General features: G+C 35.2%; 1 protein-coding gene across 1 annotated transcript; it reads left to right on the top strand.

Moving 5' to 3' along the window:
* The first annotated feature begins 740 nt into the window (after window positions 1–740).
* Window positions 741–17,742, top strand: LOC114324376 (uncharacterized). The gene is made up of 4 exons (XM_028272192.2): window positions 741–1,047; window positions 10,986–11,181; window positions 15,545–15,716; window positions 17,534–17,742. Exons 1-4 carry the CDS (start codon window positions 846–848, stop codon window positions 17,660–17,662), a joined length of 699 nt encoding a protein of 232 aa, XP_028127993.2. The 5' UTR covers window positions 741–845; the 3' UTR covers window positions 17,663–17,742.
* The last annotated feature ends 2,915 nt before the right edge of the window (window positions 17,743–20,657 follow it).

The following is a 20,657-nucleotide window of genomic DNA, read 5'->3' as shown; positions in this document are numbered from 1 at the left end:
GTTTGGCTATTTAATACATCTTTGCTTCGCCTTCCCTGGTATCAAGTTGATCGTATAGGTTTGAATACGCTTCTGCTTAAGCTTTTGCTACTGCTACTTTCGCTTCCTTTTTGGCGACCATATAGTTTTGAAGATCTATGTCCGATCTGGTTTCTTGCCACTTTTTATATAATTTTCTCTTCTCTTTTATTTTTCCTTGTACTTCATTTGACCACCACCAAGTCTCTTTATCCTCAAACTTCTTTCCTGACGTTTTCCCAAGTATTTCAATAGCCGTCTCTCTAATAATATTGAGGACCATTTTTCTCCAAATTGTTTTAGGGCTTCCTTTCATGTTCCAACATATTTTTTCTACTCATAGTGTTTAGATCTCCTGCTATATTATCTCGCCACCGGAGTTAAGGGCGTCCCCGTGGTCTTCTTCCAGTTAGGACTTCATCCTACACCAGTCTTACTGTTCTTTGGTCAGAATGTCTTCTGGACTTTATTTCTTTTATGATGTTGGCGTCTGGGTAAAGTTCTTCGAGCTCTTTGTTAGTTCTTATCCTATAATGATCTGATACTTCATTCAGCACAGGCACAAAGATCTTGCTTAGGATTTTTCTTTCCCAAACACGTAGTCTCTCTCCGTTTGCCTTTGTTATCGTCCACGTTTCGCTTCCATACATCACAACGGGTCGTATGATCGTTTTATACACTTGTATCTTCTTCTTATTTCTAACGACTTAACCATAACTGCCAAGTCACTCAATCATTAACCTAAATTTGCTAATTTAGGTTAGTCACTTTATATCTAACTTGGTTAGACAAAATAAAAGCTTGATAAATGACATTTTTAGTGTCAAATGCTTTTAGTACAATTTTTGTTGCTTCTGTTATCATCAAGATTCAGAGCAGTAGCTGAAGATCTTTACTATTTTCCATATAGACAAAAAATCGGATTTTGTAACAAAGGATATGCCTTTGGAAGCGAACATATGTTGGAAAATCCATGGTACCTTTTACTCTTTGTAATTCTAGGTCTCATCTTTATTCTTGTATTTTTAGGTGAGTAAAATATTATCCGTTTGAAAATTGTTGATATACGGGGGCATAAGGTATAAGTCAGGCAACTTCTTCTTCTTCATGTACCATGTCCTTTCAGAACGTTGGTTACCATCATAGCTATCTTAATTTTATTCACTGCCACCCTAATTAGCATGCTTGTATCAACACCATACCAATCTCGCAAGTTCTTGAACCATGAGGTTCTTCTTCGTCCTGAACTGCGTTTGACTGTTATTTTTCCTTGCATAATATTTTGTAGCAACCTATATTTGGGACCTCTCATTACATGTCCGAAGTATTCCAGCTTTCTCTGCTTGATGCTTTTTATGATCTCAGTAGTCTTGCTGAGACGATCTAGTATTGTGGAGTTTTGAATCTTCTCCACCCAGGAAACTTTTAAAATTCTTCTATAGCACCACATTTCGAAAGCCTCAAGACGATTTAGATCGATTTTATTCATAGTCCAGGACTCGACACCATAAAGTAAGACCGAGAACACGTAGCAGCGAAGTAGGCGGATCCTCAATGCCAATTTTAGGTCTCCGTTACATAACACCTTGGACATCCTTCTAAAAGCGGCTCTAGCCTGCTCTATCCTAGATCTAATTTCGCCGTGACTTTCTGCGTTACAATTTAGTTGCTATCCAAGGTAAACGATTTTATCAACTTGCTCGTTTGATATTATTTACATATACATATAGACGGTTTTATATGCTGCTGTTTACTTATTACGAGTATTTTGGTTTTCCGTATGTTCAGATCCAGACCTGCCTCCCTACAACTGATTCCTTAACTTTCTCGTCTTGTAATTGGGCTGTATCAATATTTTTGCGAGACTTCTTTTTGATCACCTTTTTTAATTTTAATTGGGTTACAGCTACTATGGGATTATAATCAGGCCCAATGTCAGCACCTGGATAAGATGCAGTTTCTAAATCGAGTCAGGCAACGCTCTCGAAAAATCGGCATAAGTCCCTCAACGCACGCTCAGAAGTCTGGCAAAGCTGTCGAAAAAGATTAAAACGAAGCATTTTCGTGCTTCAGACAATTGTATCGGTGTCATGATAGCACGGAAGCGTCGAGCTATGTGGCATGTGTGCGGGAGTTAGACCAGTAAATGTTTTTGGGGTGTAAAAACCGTTTTGGGGTGTAACTTTCAGGGGCACCTCCGAATTGCATGAAAATTTGGATTTAGATTCTACTTACCCTTCAGTTTAAAGTTGAATTTGTGTCGTTGGTTGCTTTTACTTCTGGGGTGATACTTACCCCTTCTCGGGGGGGGGGTGGGTGAAAAATCGCGTGTTTAAAATAAGCCCGGAAATGGAAAAATTGACTGATTATAACCAACTTTCGTTCTATAGAGTTTTTTTTTTTATTTAACTCATTACGTTTCGAGTTATTTGCGGTTCAAAATGTTTATTTTTCGACAAAAAACTACGTTTTCAGACGGTTTTTCGCAAATAACTCAAAAAGTAAATATTTTATCGAAAAAATATTCCTAGCAAAAGTGTAGTTTACAAAAAAAAAAAAGAATGTGTGTGTACTTTGTACGCACGTAAGAAGTTATACTTCTATTATATGATTTCTTAAAAATAAATATACTTTAAACAGTTTGTTTTAATTTTTTTTAAACACCAAACTAATTTTGTGCTTACCGCTTTCAAGAAAATAAAAAAAAAAGTATAGCGAATGCTATACCAAACAAGCTACGACGACTATGTCTGTATCGGTTCGGACGTACCTAATGACAATTCACGGTAACAAACAGACAAGGTGTGAAGTATAATAAATATACAATAAAATGTTTTAATAATACTCATCTTACTCCTGAGGAAAGCAAAACCAAAGACACAAAAATTATAATAAATATATTTACTAAAAACACTATAATATTCTTTTCGCACCTTTTCTTGCACTGATATATTTATACATAACTAGAAAGATTTAGCAACTAAACGTCATACTGTCTGTGCGCATGCGCGCAGAATTATGAAATTTTACTCTCAATTTGAAAAAAATGGTGTATAAGTATTCTATAAGCCGAGTAAAAGCAAAGTTATAGCTTATGAAAAATACTTTCCTATTCGTCTAATTCCAAATCGAATATTTCAACGTGAACTCACTGAAAAATTAAGCAATTTTCGGAAAAGACTTATTAACATTTGTTAAAGTGTTTAAAAAAGCTTTATTTTTCGGAAACTAAACGCTACGTGCATGATAATATGCAGCGACCTTAACGTATTTCTTTAAACTTCTTCCTCAGAAGAAGAATATCCTTATCTCAAGAAGAATAATTTATACTTCTTCCTCCTCTTATCTTTCGCTATATTATTAATCTTAGCATTTCATTTCTCTGTCCCCTCATTATGTGTCCCAGATATTGAAACTTTCTTATTTTTACTTACTTACTTAAGCCGTCCTCTTGTACCTTACGGTGTCGAGGTAAGTGGAGAAATCAAACGTCTCCATGCCTTTCGGTCAGTAGCTAGTCTTTCTGCTTCTCTCCACCCAATATTTCTTTTTGCGCAAGCCTTTCCAATATTTGCGTTCCACGTTCTTGCTGGCCTGCCTCTTCGTCGTTTGTTGTCAGATACCGCTTTCCATACCATCTTTACAGTTCTACCTTCACTCATTCTCGCCATATATGTTCGAACCACGATAACTGTTACGTTTCAAGTCTGTCTAAGGTCCTTCCAACACCGCACCTTTCACGTATGTCTTCATTTTTTATACGATCACGTCTGGTCACCCCGGATACCGCACGTAAATATCGCATTTCGCATGCTTGAATTTTACTACGGATGTTGTCGTTCACTTTCCACGTTTCACTACCGTAGAGTAGCACCGGCTCCTTTAAAACAGTTTGAAATACTTGCTTTTTTGTTTTCAGGCTTACTTCTTTCTTCCTAATAAAACTTTTATTTAGTGCATAGTATAATTTTGTTGCACTCATTACCCTGCTGTTTATTTCTTTTTCTATATTTCGTTGCCCATTCATTGTTGATCCTAGATACTTAAAGTCCTCTACTTGTGTAATGGTCTCCTTATTCAGCTTTACATTTATATTTTCTTGGGTTTTCGATACTACTAAAGCTTCTGTTTTTTCAATATTTATTTTCATCCTAAATTTCTTAAAGGCTTCATTCCAACATTCACATTCACTTGCAAGTATTTTTCTGATTTTGCCACAATTCCAGGTCATCGGCATATATCAATTCTGACACGTAAACTTGCTGAAATTTATACACCCCAACCCTAGTTCTTTTTAACTTACCCCTGCATTCTTTTGCAATTTCGTCCATTAGAGCGATGAATAACAAAGGACTCAAAACACCACCTTGTCTTATACCTGTCCTTGTGTAGCATTCTAGAGATGAGCGATTGTTCGTTCTTACATTATTACGTGTACATTTATATATACTCTTTATTGCTTGGATTAACTTCGGTTTCACATTTCTACGGTTTAATATTTCCCAGATTTTGTTCCGTGGCGCGCGATCAAATGCTTTTTCCAAGTCCACAAAACAGAGAAACAACTTACTGTTATGCTCTAGAGCTTTTTCTGATAACTGTCTCACCGTGAATATGAGATCGGTTGTACCTCGCCCTGGCCTAAAGCCGCATTGGCTGTCATCCAGTGTGGCCTCGATATTTTCTCGCAGCTTTTTCTCTAGTATTATTTCGCAGATTTTACTAGCAACTACCAACAATGATATTCCCCTGTAGTTAGAACACTTATGTTTATCACTTTTTTTGTGTAATGGTAGAATAGTTGCAAGAGTCCAATCTCTAGGTATGCATCCGGTACGCCAACAGCTCCTTATGATCTTCCATAGTAATTGTAATCCTTCTCCTTCCATATATTTAATTAGCTCAGCCTTAATATTATCGTGTCCTGCAGCCTTACCATTTTTTAATTTTAGAATTGCTTCCCTGTATTCTTTTTATGTTATGTCATCATCATCTTGTTGTTCATTTAAATTGTACTCCTCCCTATCATTCTCTATTTCGTTGTTGTCTCCCATTAATAATTCCATAAAATGTTCCCGCCATCTTTCGGTAATCTCTTCATTATTTAATAATATGTTACCATCTTTGTCTTCTAAACCTATTACTCCGTTTGATTTCTTTTGTCTCAGATTTTTTAGGGTCCTATAGAGCAACTTCGCATTACCCTTGCTATCACTTTCCATTTTATTTCCAAATTCTTCCCATTGGCGATTCTTAGCTTCTTTAATTTTATTTTTAACCAGTATTCTCTGTTCCTTATATTTTTGATAATTACTTTCACTTTTATTGCTTATATACTTTTTCCAATTTTTTTTTCTTCGAAACTTCCAATTTTTCAGAGGCGTGCGGTCCATGGAAGCGGGGGAAGCGCCGCTTCCCTATTTATACTTCGATATAAGAAAATACAGGGTGTTTCATTAATAATTGTCCATATAGTAACTGGAGAAACCTTAGCACAAAATACGAAGATTTAGCCTAAAACACTTAAATAAAATGTGGTTCGTTACTGAGTTACAGGGTGTTTTATCTAAAAATTTAAAAACTATTTTTGCTTAGCATTTTAAAACTATTCGACATATGCTTTTTATACTTGGCAGGAAGTATAGATACGGTACAAGCTACTAAATTGTGTTAAACAAACTTTTCTGGATATCACCAGAGGTGTACGACGGGGAAAAGTGGATGGTTGACCCTTTCCAAATTCTACGCCACTGGCGGAATTGCTATTTTAGTTCAATTTTTGGATTCTCCAATACTTTCTATAAAGATAATATACTCTTCATTCGTAACTATAAAGTCATTAGTTCTTCGAGATCTTTGAAGTTAAAAATGAAACGACATGGTTATTTTGATTAATGTATTGTGTCGATTTATTTTTAATTTCAAATATCTCGAAAACTAATCAGTTTATCGTTACGAATGAAAAGTATATTATTTACATAAAAAGTATTGGAAAATCAAAAAGTTACACTAAAATAGCAATTTCGTCAGTGGCGTAGAATTTGGAAAGGGTCAACCAGCCACTATCCCCTGTCGTACGCCTCAGGTAGTAGCTAGAAACGTTTATTTATCTTAATTTTGTAGAGTGTACAGTACCTACACCTTCTACCAAGTATGATAAGGATACGCCAAATAGTTTTAAAGTACTGGGTACAAATAATTTTTAAATTTTAATCATATGAATCATATTATCATAAATTAATCAAAATAACTGTGCCGTTTCATATTTAACTTCAAATATCTCGAAAACTAATAATTTATCGTTACCAATGAAGAGTATATTATTTACGTAGAAAGTATTGGAGAATCTAAAATAGTATATTATGTTTGGAGAACGGTAAGGGTTTTATACCGATCGAAGACAGTCGTCGCTCCGCTCCTCCTCCAATTATTCTCTGAGATCGGTTACCCTTAACGTTCGACATGCTTATAACGTTTTTTGCAGGATTGCCACCATTATAAATTATAAAATTAAACATTTTCGTCATATTGACTAGTTTCATTCATTTTATCAAGATAGATACTTTGGTTGTTAGGTAGTAACTAGGGTGCATAACAACAATGGAGAATTGAGTTTTTATTTAGTTGTCAATAATTTTAAGTACAATTTTGATTATTATAAATTAAAATATGAGCGAAAGTAGATTTTGCCGAAAAAATATTGTGCAATACTAGTAATACTACTAATGTATGCGATTCTGCAGGAGTTTCTGTTAGAAGTGAAACCACAGCCCAAACAAGTGGGATTTCATTAAATAATTTAACAAATTATACCATAAGTTTCAATATTAATAAATAATTCGTTAGTTTTCTTTATTCTTTCAAAAAATAAATTAAAATTAAGAGATTTTTTAACTCGACGGTAAGTGAATTACTTACCGTCGAGTTGGAGTACTTACCGTCGAGTTAGATTACTTACCGTCGAGTTGCTAGTAAATGTCACCTACTGACGTAAAATCTGTCACGGTAAACAGTCAAAAATGATCAATCGTGCAAAAATGGTACTAAAATAGTAATTCCTCCAGTGGCGTAGAATTTGAGAAGGATCAACCATTCACTATCCCCTGTCGTACGCCTCTGTTAGTAGCTAGAAAGATTTATTTATCATAATTTAGTAGGGTGTATAGTAGTCGCATTTTCTGCCAAGTATAAAAAGGATACGTCGAAGAGTTTTAAAATACTGAGCAAAAATAGTTTTTAAATGTTTAGATAAAACACCCTGTAACTCAGTGAGGAACCACATTTTATTTAAGTGTTTGATGTTAAATCTTCGCATTTTGTGCTAAGGTTTCTCCAGTATGGACAATATGGACAATTATTAATGAAACACCCTGTATATTATTAATTAATATTTAATTATCAAAATTTTTTCCCTAATCCAAGTAATCTACATATTACCTAGGCAATAGGCATTGAAAAATTATTAAAAATTAATCGCGTACGAACGAACTCAATATGCACACAATTCAACTATTCGGTCCACTCCTGACAGAAGCGCATCTCAAAATCGCCGCTTGTAATGCAGTTGTCCCGTTTAAACATTGGCCAGGGTTCAATGACCGCACCCACTAGTCGCGCGAATTTTGGTACCCTCTGGAAGCGATCGTCCTATCGCCTTCCAAAAGTGAGATGCTCCGACTGCTAAGGGGTGCTTAGGTCAACATACATTCGCTTAAAGAATATTTCGATTTAAATTTTTTGCAGAGATTTTTCCTTTTACTGATCTTTTATTTGACATTTTACAGAAGTCAAATGACATTGCATTTTGTATAAGACAAATTGATGACTTTATTAATACGATAATTAATAAAAAAAACGAGAGCAGTTTAAAAATATTTGGGATAAAACTGAAAATATGGGGTTTGAACATGAAAGAAAGATAATGAAGATTGATAATGTCGGAGACGGAGAGAACAGAGTAAACAGAGAGACCTTTTGATAATATTCTACAACAAATGAATTCTAGCTTCCAAAATTTTATCGATTTAAAATTTGTAGAATTATAATATATAATCTTAATATTTCTAATTATAATTCATCAAAATTTCCCACAGAGGAATTTATTTCATTATACGATTAAATAATGAAATTTTTTTGATATCCCAGCTTTGCATTCCCACTTAAGTATTGTTTATGAAACAGATGACATTAGTGATAATTATAAGTACTGGTTTAAACAAGTCACTGTGTGAAGTGGTCAAGTTGTGTGAATTAGTACTAACTATCCCAGCCACAGGTGCATCAGTTGAACGAAGTTTTTCAGTATTAAGATGCATTAAAATTTTCAAATTAAGAGTTTAAAAGAAAATCACCAAGCGAAGACAGACTTTGAAAGTTAGGCCTATTATCCATTGAAAAATACTGCATTCAACAATTATCAGAAGTTGATAGGAGAATAGACCTCAAGTATAAATAAGTGTCATATTATTGAAAGTTGTGTGTTGTGGAAAATGCCTCGGAAAATAATTTTTTTTTAAATAGAATTCTTCTTTAGGAAACCAAGCCCGGCGCGAGGACTAAAGGCCCGAGCTAGCAATACAGATCAATGATAGGTTACTAGTCACTAGAAATAGCGGGAATAGAGTGCCTCACGCATTGATCGGGGTTGGATTTAGTGTGTGAGTCCTTGTACCCAGGACGTCTCACATAAGCACTTTGCTGATAGAGAGCCCCTGCGCCTGCGCATCAGAGTGTTATCAGGTGGGAAGTGGCTCGACCCTCGACCCTTAAGAAAATATTTTTATATCCTTATTGAATCGCTTCCCCTTTCGAAAAAGTCACCGCACGCCACTGAATTTTATGTCATTATTCCATCAAGCTGTACCTTTCAGATATCTTCCTTTCGTTACACCACATACTTTACTCCCAGTTGCATATACCAGCTCCTTAAAAATATTCCATAATATTTATGTATCCAAATCATTCTTCCAATTTGTTTTCGTATTTCTTCATTTAATTTACGACAGTATTCTTTCCTAATATTTTCAGACTGAAGTTTGTATACTTTAATACTTGGTTGTTCGTAGCGATTTTCTTCATTTTTAATATTAAATGTATGTTATCTCCTTGTCTTTATTTTAGCTTCAACGAGAAAATGATCCGGGCTGATCTCATAACCTCTTTTAATACGAACGTCCGCTATTTCATTTTTATATCTGTTCTGTACTAATACTAGGTCAATAACGGATTTTTCGTTCCGCGAATCCATCACTCGTGTGTATTTATGAGTCTCCTTGTGTTGAAAAAATGTGTTACTAACTTGCATATCATTCATGATGCAAAACTATTATCCCTGACTATTTCTCCATATGGTCCGATAGGGTAGTCATATTCATTGCGTGACCCTACTTGCGCATTAAAATCGCCTGCTATTATGACCTTATGATTTATTTGGTCCATTTCGTCCTGTAATAATTGTTCCTTGGCTTCATTTTCCGATGGTCCATACCCAACAATAATTGTTGTCTTTTCGTTTTTACTGATATCTATTCTAAGGAGTCTTTCCGAAATATTTTTTCCATCTGGTGATATTTTTATGCTCATTTCTGTGAACCATTAGGGCAACTCTTACCCTCGACCGTTCTGACTCATTAACACCTCCAAAAATCATGTAGTGTTCATTTCTCATTTTAATACATCCGCTTCCTTTTCTCTTTGTTTCAGTTAATGCTAAAAAATCAATTTTTGTGTTTTCAAACTCATCAATAAGTTCCTCTTCTTTACCGTTTAGACTTTGTATATTCCACAATCCAATTTTCCAATACTTATTTTGTTTTTCATTTTTTGCATTCATAGTTCTTTCATTGTTTGTATCTTTACGGTTTAGTTTTTGCATATTTTTGTCAAGACTCGTATCGATTTTGTTATATTCTCTCATGTCCATAATCTGTGCCACGTTCGTATCCATGTCCATCCTCGAATTTGTATTAACTAGTAGTTTTTTGAACCAGTTGCTGCTACATTATCTCTGACTATTTCTATATCATTCGTACTATGGTTCCATCTCCATTTGGTGTCTTCTTATTTTTATTGTGTTTATTATTTCGTATTCTTTGCCCATCTCGCAATAATTCTGTATTCCTTATTTAGCTTATTTATGTGTTCTTGCTTCGGTGTTCCAAAGCTCTTACTCTTAGTTCTAATCTAAGATCTATATTGGAGAGAATTGTTTTCATTTTTATAAACGCATTTCTTACTCTTTCTCTCCTGGCCCTTATTTCTGTTGTTTGATCTTTATTTTCTGAAATAAATCATCACCTTCAACCTGTACGCGTCCACTGCTGGACATAGGTCTCCCTCGGCTCTTTCGTGTGCGGCTTGCATCCAGTTACCAACAACACGCTTTAGATCGTCGGTTCATATGGTTGGTGGGCGTCCTCTACTCCTTAGTGCTTCTTGTCGTGGCCTCCACTCGATCGTGAACTCCTGTTTCGGTTCACAACGAAATGATTATTTATTATTTTTATTAGTTCTACTCCTATTCTGAGTATTGGGAACTAATCTTTGTTGGAATTTTACCGTGCTGGACAGGCGGGTAGTGAGATGCAACCTGATAGATCTCCCTCGGTCTTCTTTTCTCCGGCAATTCGTTTGCTTGCAAATTTAGAAGCCACGAATGGTGTACCCGGAAGATTAGTTGTAATAAAATTTTATTTTTAATATTGTTAATATTAAAAGTAAAACTTTCGTTCGTCTTTATCAGATGCCGCCACGGCATCCATGTCATCGTGATCTTTCGTTTGTGGATCGAGGCTGGCTGTCCGAATTTTAGTGGTTCAGAGAGAATCAAATATGCGCTCTCTCAAGAAACCCTAAGAAGGGTTGAAACTAATTACGAGTGCTTTTGGCGCTCTCTGAACTAACTAAAGTAAGACGGCTCTGGTTTCGGTTCACAACGAAATGATTAGTTACTTTTTTTATAATTTCAGGTCTGATAAAAGGTTTAATAGGTCTATGCTGTTCAAGATACATTGGCGAGTATGGATTAAGCATTCTGATAGATTTACCTAGACCACTTGACAAATATCAAGAAAAGGAATACAGAGATATTCCTGTCACGTATGATCCTGAAGGATGGCCGGTTGACCCCAATACAGGGGAAAGAACCGTTAAAACAATGTCGACGTAATATTTTTTAGTAGTTTTTAAATACTTAATTATTACACAGCCTTTTCAGTCTAAGAGACGAGGGCATTTAGCACAAAATAAATCGACTTTTAAATACAGCACCTAGAGACTTACAGTATTGAATTATGTTCAAGATGACGCACAGTGGTCCAAAAACCCGAAAAGATGGCCAAAATATGAAAGTGTTTTTTGATTTGCATTGAATTAGGCATCCAGGGGTTTTTGAGGTCGCTAATTACGAATCCGAAGTCTGAATTGCAAAAAACAAAATGGCGGATGTAATATGGCGGGTTTATGTATTTTAAATATATATATAATACCGTCGAAATTTGATATCAGGGGGTTTTTGAGGTTGCTAGTTACGGATCCGAAATTTCAAAAAACAAGACGGTAAATCGATTATTAATCATATGAAAGTCAAAACTAATTTTTTTTTAACTTTCAACAATACTGTACCTGACCCTTTTATCTACGATTTTACCCTACGATACTGAAATAACTAAAGCTCTACAGTCATAACAACTACTTTTTGGCTACTATTTGGCTATCTGAAAATTTAATTTTTTCAAAATATACACTTTCTTATTACTTAACTTCAACTTAAAATCTACTAAATATAAAACATATACAGATATTATCGGCTTTTATTAAAGATGGCTCCACGAATATCCTCCATTTTGCAGAGTTGAATTTGCACACTTCGTTTTCGAGATACACGCACAAGACTGTGCGTATAAACTATTCGTTATTCTTAACTGCGCTTCTGTTCCGTACGAAGGCCAACTTTGAGCTGAACTGGAAATTCAGATATAGGAGATATAGCTTTAGGGTTGTCAACACTGAATAGGGAATTTAATTCTCTTTTAGAAAATGTAATAATATTCTCGAAACGTTTAATTTTTTTTTTGACTTTTGGTCAGCTTTTCGGGTTTTTGGACTACTGTGTGACGTCAGGAAAACAGTCTACTATTCAAAAATGGATGGAAATGCATAATTGCACTTTAAAATGCATCCAAAAGTGCATAAACATGTCAAAATCAGTATACTAAGGACCAAATTTTGCTATTCGGGGGGTTATTGGGGTCGCTCAACACGAATACGCAATCAGAACCGACCTCCAGAGCACCTGGTGCTCACGGTCACTGCAAGAGACGTCATCTTCTGGAGTTTCGAAGGTTTTCGGCATTTATTTGATGCAAATATGGATTACTAGAAGGTTTTTGAGGTCGCTAAACACAAATATACCATCAGAACCGACCCCCCGGTGCACCTGGTGCCAAGGGTGAGGCATCATCTTTTGAAGTTTCGAGAGTCGTATTACTTTGATGCAAATGGATTACCCATAGGTTTTTGGGGTTGCTGAACACGAATACCCCATCAGAACAGACACCGGAGTACGTGGTGCCTAAGGCACGTCATATTCTGGAGTTTCGAGAGTTTTCGGTACTAAATTAATGCAAACGGATTACTAATTTTTTGGGGACGCTGAACGTCAATACTCGCATCAGATCCGACCCACAGAGCACCTGACCTGGTGCCTAAGGCAGGTAATCTTCTGGAGTTTCGAAAGTTTTCGACATTAAATTGATGCAGACTGATTACTCATGGGTTTTTGGGGTTGCTGAACACATACGTCATCAGAACAGACACCGGGGCACCTTGATGCCTAAGGCACGTAGGTATCTTCTGGAGTTTCGAGATTTTTCGGTACTAAATAGATACAAACGGATTACTCTTGTGTTTTTGTGGTTGCTGAATACGAATATGACTTAGGTAATAGACTCTGGAGTATCTAGTGACCACGATGAATAACACTATCAAAATAGAATATAGTAAATCGATCTTGAAATAAATGAAGGAAAATTGTCAGATATAGGTAAATTGAGTTTATTTATAAATAATTTAAAAAATTGTATAGCACAACATAGCTATTTTAATGAAAAAGTCTACAAATAGAAAATAAAAATCACCAATTCAACAAGAAAACCTCCGAGTACTCGGTATGTGTACCAATTTAGTGTCGTAATGCCTCGAAATTCTAAAAGATGACGTGCACAGCAGTCACTCTGGTCACTAGGAACTCAGGAGGTCGGTTCTGAATTCATATTCCTGTACAGTAATCTCAAAAGCCCATGAGCCATTCGCTTGCATCAATTTAGTACCAAAATCTCTCGAAATTCCATAAGGTGATATGTCTTATAGGTACCGGGTGCTCCGGTGTCTGTTCTGATGGTGCATTCGTGTTCAGCAACTCCAAAAACCTATGAGTAATACGTTTGCATCAATGTAGTACCGAATAACCTCGAAACTCAAGAAAATGATGTCTCTTGCAGTGATCGTGGGCACCAAGTGCTCCGGAAGTTGATTCTGATGGCATATTCTTGTTAAACGACCTTAAAAACCCTCCTGTAATCCATTTGAATTAATTAAATGCCGAAAACCTTCGAAACTTCAAAGATGACGTCCTTTGCAGTGGCCCTGAGCACCAGAGGTGTTCCGGCTGTCTGTTCCGATGGCATATTCGTGTTTAGCAACCTCAAAAACCTCCCGAGTAATCCATTTGCATCAAGTTAATGCCGAAAAGCCTCGAAACTCCAGAATATGCCATACCCTAGTAGTGACCCTTTGCACCAGGTATTGCGGAGGTCACTTCTGATGGCTTATTCGTGTTTAGCTCCCCCACAAACCCATGAGTAATCCGTGTGTGTCAATTTAATGCCGAAATCCCTCGAAACTCTAGAAGATGACGTCCCTTATTGCTGTGACCTTGATCACCAGCGTGATCCGGAGGTCAGTTCTGATGGCGTATTCGTGTTCAGTGACCCCAAAAACTCTCCAAATAACAAAATTTGGTCCCTATAATGCCTAAATACTGTGAAACTCAAGATGACGTCCCTTGCAGTAACCTTGGCACCAGGTGATCCGAGGGTCAGTTATGATGGCGTATTTGTGTTCAGTGACCCCAAAAATCACCCGAATAACAAAATTTGGCCCTTAGTATACTGATTTTGACATGTTTATGCACTTTTGGATGCATTTTATGCACTTTAAAGTGCAAGTCTCTAGGTGCTGTATGTATTTAAAAATCGATTTATTCGGGTGTTTTTAGTGCTAAATGCCCCGGTCTATAATGCTGTTTACAGGCACGCCCAATGTTTTTTTTGTATTTTATCCGTGACTGACATGAATGATTTCGATAGAAGATAGACCTATTTCAGGAAATTAGTATCTCTACTTACGCGAGCTCCTATTCTTTCCACCGACCCATAGTTCGGGAAACCAAGTCCAAATCCTCATCCTCAGTATTATTTTATCCAAACCTCAAACTCTTTTATATACCGTATTCCATACATACACAGAGTCGGGTCCAGCTCATCTCCCCGTTTTAGCCCTTTAGTTATCTGGAAGGGGTCTGTCATAGTGGCTTGAACTAATTTTACCAATTTCGTAGGTATACCAAATTTTCGCATGCTTTATGTATAGTTTATCTCTCTTTATGTGAGTAATCATAAGCTTGTCCAAAATCTACAAAAATTTACAGCTCCCGGAACGAACTATTGCCAATGAGAAACGCTGTCGACGGTCGTACGCCCACCTAAACTCTACAGTCTCTACACAGACAGGATTTCTCTCACCGGCCATGGCCATGGTTCGCTCCGGGAGCTGTAGATATATCTATGTCATTTTCCCAGGCTTTAGCTAATACCAACTTCTGTTTTACGTTGAATAGCTGGTCAATCGTAGACCGTCTTGGTCTGAATCAGGCCTGGTATTGTTCTATGATTTGCTTTGTAAAGTGCCTTAATCTCTTGCTTATGATCCACGTAAATATCTTATAGCTCGTACATAGTAAGGATGTGCCTCTATTGTTTTTGTAGGTAAGTTTGTCTCCTTTCTTGTGGATTTGGCATATATAATTACTTTTGTCCATGCAGTCTCCTAGAATTTCTTCTGTGTTCCACACGTCTCTTATTAATTTATGAAATCTATCTCAGTGTGTGTCTTTCGATTTTGAGTATTTCAGCTGGTATGTTGTCAATCCCTGGGGCTTTACTTTATTATGATTCGGTGCTTTAATGGTATCCCTTATTTCCTGTCTTCTGAGTAGGTATGCTAGTCCATAACTCTGATTCAGAATCTGCTACTGTCTATATATAGACTGAGTTTGTAATTGTCCTACTATCAGAACCTCGAAATAGTTTTTCCAGTCTGCTTTTATTGCTGCATCGTCACTGATATTTTTTGTCCCTCACTATTTATAAAAAGATTTTAATCTCATAATTTGTCTTCTCTTTAATTGTAAATTGAGCTGTTTATGTTTTACTTATAAACGTGTTACTACTTGCTAGTTTTATTCTAGGAAAACGGAGTTTTTTCTAAACGTGATCTTTTTCTTGGCTTATCCTTTAGCCATATGTTTACAAATTTGTGGTGTATGCTGCTGTATAAAGCCACCAGATTATGGTGTAACCGAACAGTCTTGCTATAATTCACTAAATATGGTTACTATAAATGAAAGGATTAAAAGGAAGGTGAGTAATAGGTATATGATGCTCTGCTTATTTGGCTCTCTGTTAAAAGTACACAAAAGAGTAGGTGCAGGAACAGAAGGAGATTGGTTAGCACTAAAGAAAATTCATTAATAGAGATATTACATTAAACCTTAAAATCAGCTTAAGGCGCTGCTACATATTTTCCACATTTCTGGAGGTCTTTGATAATATGTGTATATACTAACGAATATTGTGGTGGATAAGTTGAGTTGATCAAATAAGAAATGAAATAGTTTTACACTGAAAAAAAAGAGCACAGAAATAACGGAAATAATAAAAATTGGAAAGCTACAATATTTCGACCATGTGTACAGGGTGTTTTTAAGATATTTTAACCCAATTCGAAAATCCCAACCTAGTCCGAAAATGCTTCCTAAAGGAGCTAGAGCTCTTTGAAGATGGCGTTTTGTACATAGTTTTTCTTAAATAAATACAGAACGCTTTCATTAAGAAAAACGATAATCGGTACACATATTATCTTCCAGAGATAAATCGATTCCATACATTGCGAATTTCTAGTACCGGTCATAGGCGTCCGTTTTGGGTAGGGCAACAGTTATTTTATCGTATAAGTTTTTTATCTTTAATTTTTAAGCATTTTTGACTCTAGATTATTCAATTATGAGGTATTCTACAACTAAAAGGTACTCTTATTCTAAGTCGATAGAATACACCGTTCTCTAGAAAACTCAATTTGAAAATTTTTCTTTTTTTGAATTTCCAAAAAAGAAATTAAAAAAAAAACATTTAGAAAAACGAAAACCCCTACGTTTATTTATATTTCAGACATGAATCGATTTCATTAATTACGAATTACTAGTACGGGTCATATGCGTCCATTTTGGGTAGGTCAACGGTTATTTTATCGCATAGCATATCGCTTGTCTTTAATTTTTAAGCTTTTTGATTTTAGATTAAGTTATGAGGTATTCTAGTACTAAAAGTTACTCTTGCTTTAATTTGGTAAAATACACCGTTTTTTTAAAGAAATTTTCAATTTTTTTTTCAAGTTCAAAATACGAAAAATTTTCAAATCGATTTCTCTAGAAAATCGTGTGCCAATACCTTTTAGTACTAGAATACATCACAATTTAATAATCCAGTGTCAAAAATGCTAAAAAATTAAAGACAAAAAAGTTATGAGATAAAATAATAACCGTTGCATGCCCTACCCAAAACGGACGCCTATAATCGGTACTAGAAATTCGCAATGGATGGAATCAATTTATATCCGGAAGATAAATGTAGATTTTCGTTTTTCTAAATTGAAGCGTTCTGTAGGTATTTAAGAAAAACTAATTACAAGACGCCATTTTCAAAGAGCTCTAGCTCTCTTAGGAAGCATTTTCGGACTAGGTGGATTGAGCTTGTGAATTGAATTGTCTTAAAATTATCTGAAGAATCTGCTGTCTTCGTTTGTCGGTAGAGTTTCTGGACACCCTATATAGAGACATCAGAGATGTATTACCTTCTACACCTCATAATATAGAAGAAGCGGATCAGGCTGAAGAAGACTACCATCCTGGCTGCGAAATCTCTGTGAATGGTATCAAGAGACCACCGCTAATCTGTTTCGTGCTACCTTAGACAAAGTTATTATTGCCAATATGATCGCCAACGTTCGATAATCCGACGACAGGATACTGAAAGAAGAAGGAAGTTCTTTTCTGAATAATTTTAGTTGCTCTACCTCATCCATCACCAACTGATTTTTCTTTCCGACTTTCCTTCTCCTCTATATATTGCATTGCCTTTTTTAAATTTGTCAAATTGTTTTTTATATTATTTTCTTTCAGAATAACTATTACAAATGCGGACAAAACCTAGATATCTACAGAGACGAAGATATGAAAGAAGAACACGACACATATTATGTCATAGACCAAATGAAAAAAAGCCAAACATCTCTTCACGTAGGGTTTTGATTTTTTTTATTTTATGGGGTTAATCGGTGAGACTAAAATGTATTTAGGCCTATTTTGAATAATATGTACATTTAATTTTAGTATACTGTGTTTTAATTTTTAACGGGTGAAGAATCAGATACTGGATTCAAAGGAAGTCAGAAACAAGTAATTTAGTAAATAATAATATAGTCACGTCACGCAGAGATGCCTATACAGATATGAATCAGGGAATATATGTCTGTTTCATTGATTTTTGGAAGGAATTTGACATATCGACGCTGTCAAGCCAAAACGGCATAAACGACATTAACTTGATTTTTCAGGAAACACAAAAAACTGATTATTTTTATTTTTACCAATTCTGCTTATCTGCATAGTGACTCAAAAAATTGGTGATTTTTTCTTCAAATTTTAATATTTTGTGAACATTAATGTGGCTGAAAATACTGTCTGAAATAAATTAAAAACTAGAAAATGGCGCTTATGTCCAATCAAGATATAACATTGGTGAATATGCCAAACTTACCTCTGGCGTTTGTGTCGATCGCATCGTTGAAAGGTTAGCCAATATGGCGCTTAAAAGGGATATATGCCATTAATGAAAAAAAAAAACGAAAATTAAAAATTGTCGTTTATGCCAACAAGAAAAATTATGAAATTACGAAGATTTTTGATAGACTTTATTTTTTTTTTAATCAAAAATACATTCTACAGTTAAAAACAAAACCCTAAATTCTTTAAACATGTTTTTGGTGCTATTATGAAATACTTAAAAGTAAATAATTCGCAAATAGAAGCGGATATCTAATAATAGCGGATTTTAATTCATAATCAAATCACTGTCAATATTTGGTTCAACATCAGTATTGATTTTATTGTTTGCATTTTCCTTATTTTGATCACTACTTATACCGGCACCCAAACCATTATCTGCTGCTAAGTTGAAACATGATGTGAGATCGTGACTAAATATTTCTTCTTCTACTGCAACGTCTGGTGGTTCCTCAAAGATGATAATGCCATTGCTAAAAGCTTTTGCAATGTTGGCATTATATAATTGTCATAAACCTCTAAGGAGAATATAGGGGAATTATTGTCAGTCTGTATATCATTGTGTACTGCTTCGGTATATGTTTTATTGTCATTTAGTAAGGCCATTATTTTTTTACTTCTGCTCTTCATCTGCAACAAAAAATGGCATAAACGCCAAAAATCGATCGCCATTTTTAGCTATATAAAATTGATTAGAACTATATGCTGTAATACAAAATGAATTGTTCATCACACTAGTACAAAGTTACAATAGAAAATTTTAAAATAAACTTTTTATTTGCGCAATTTTTAAATAAGAAACCTCCATAAGAATACCATTGAGGAATGGCGCTTGTGTCAACCACGATGTAAATATTTGGTTCTGGCATAAACGCCTCATAGTTTTTAAAGAATTTCAGTGTGTTTACGCTTCAAAACTCGATACAAATTGAAAATATTGCAAAGTAATATCATGTTACTTATCCATAAAAAATGTAAAAATACATACCTTTACTATTATTACTGGACCGAACTGTACACAATGATAATCTTACGGGCACTGGCGATTATGTCAATCGGTGTTCACGTGCGTGACTAGGCTGGCGTTTATAAAAATTTTAAACCTATATTACACCTATTTCACTTTTTCTGCGGTTATGCCGCGTTGACTCTCTGGTGCGGAAATTAAAATCCTATTTTTTGGTGCAGCTAACTAAAAAGTGGTCATTTTGGCGTTTATGCCGTTTTGGCTTGGCAGCGTCGATATTGCAGCATAATCGTCTTAAAAAAATTTGTTAAATAAAAAAAGGACAGTAGAGGCATTAGAATTATGTAACCAGATATACAGTGCCGGCAAAAAATCTTTACATTGCCAAATAAATCACCAAATTTGAAGACAATTTGCATGCGTTCTGTCTGCGCTTGGTTGGGAGGGGATTAGAGTGGGGAGAGCGTACTTACGACGGCAAATGTCTGTAGTTTACGGACCGCTTAGCTTATTTAGGGTATTCTGCGCGTTTGCACTGTAAACAGTTGGCTTTGTGCGGGTAGTCAGTGTTAAACTTCTTCTCATTTACTGCGTAAAGTTTGAGATCGTCAAATTCTAAATTGAACTGACAAATATGGGTCGAGAGAAACTCACAAAAGAGGAGAAGGTTCGTGCTTTAACATTACTGGAGAAAGGGGACTCTGTAATTACCGTAGCACGTGATATTGGTACTTTAAGAGAGGCTATTTATCAACTGAAACGTTGCAGCCGAACGTTTCAGTTGAACAACAACTGAACAACGTTGAAAACACATTGAAAAATGCCACAAATGATTTCTGAACAATGTAGGAAAAAATTTTAACTAAATACGTATTTTCTGAAAAAAAAATTATATAATAAACTTACAATCATAAAATGTATAAAAAAAATAACATAAAAGTTTCCATTGGGGTTCCAACCCCCTTATCAGCGCAGTTAGTATTGAAATTCATTCACCTTAAACTTTTACCCACGGAGACGATGTGTCATCATGTGCGAAGATCAACTAACTAAACGGATCAAACCTTTGACGGTTCTGAATTTAACCAAATTATTTTGATTTTGAATGTATTTAGAATTGAAAGAAATATTAGAATACAACAAAACATAGAGTAAGAAAACAATATATTAGGTGAATATTGATAGAAATTTTGATGGTAATCAAATTATGTAAATCAAAGCATTACATACTATTTTAGTAGGTTCTTTTTAAATTTTCCAAATAGGTAGGTCCTACCTATGAAATTTTTTATTAGGATACTGAAACATTTACAAAGATTACGTACCTGTCGCTTTTAAAAACTACATACTTATTTAAAAAGTCACTACAATATTATAAACTTGCATTTTTCTCTGCGATCACAATAAAATAAACTAATATACACAACATTAATTTGATGGTCCAAAATCTCCAAATTGAACAATTATTGACAGATGATTTTAACACCCAATCAG

Source organism: Diabrotica virgifera, chromosome 4 (genome assembly GCF_917563875.1).
Source record: "Diabrotica virgifera virgifera chromosome 4, PGI_DIABVI_V3a".
Lineage (NCBI taxonomy): Eukaryota > Metazoa > Arthropoda > Insecta > Coleoptera > Chrysomelidae > Diabrotica > Diabrotica virgifera.
This window is presented reverse-complemented; position numbering and strand designations above follow the sequence as displayed.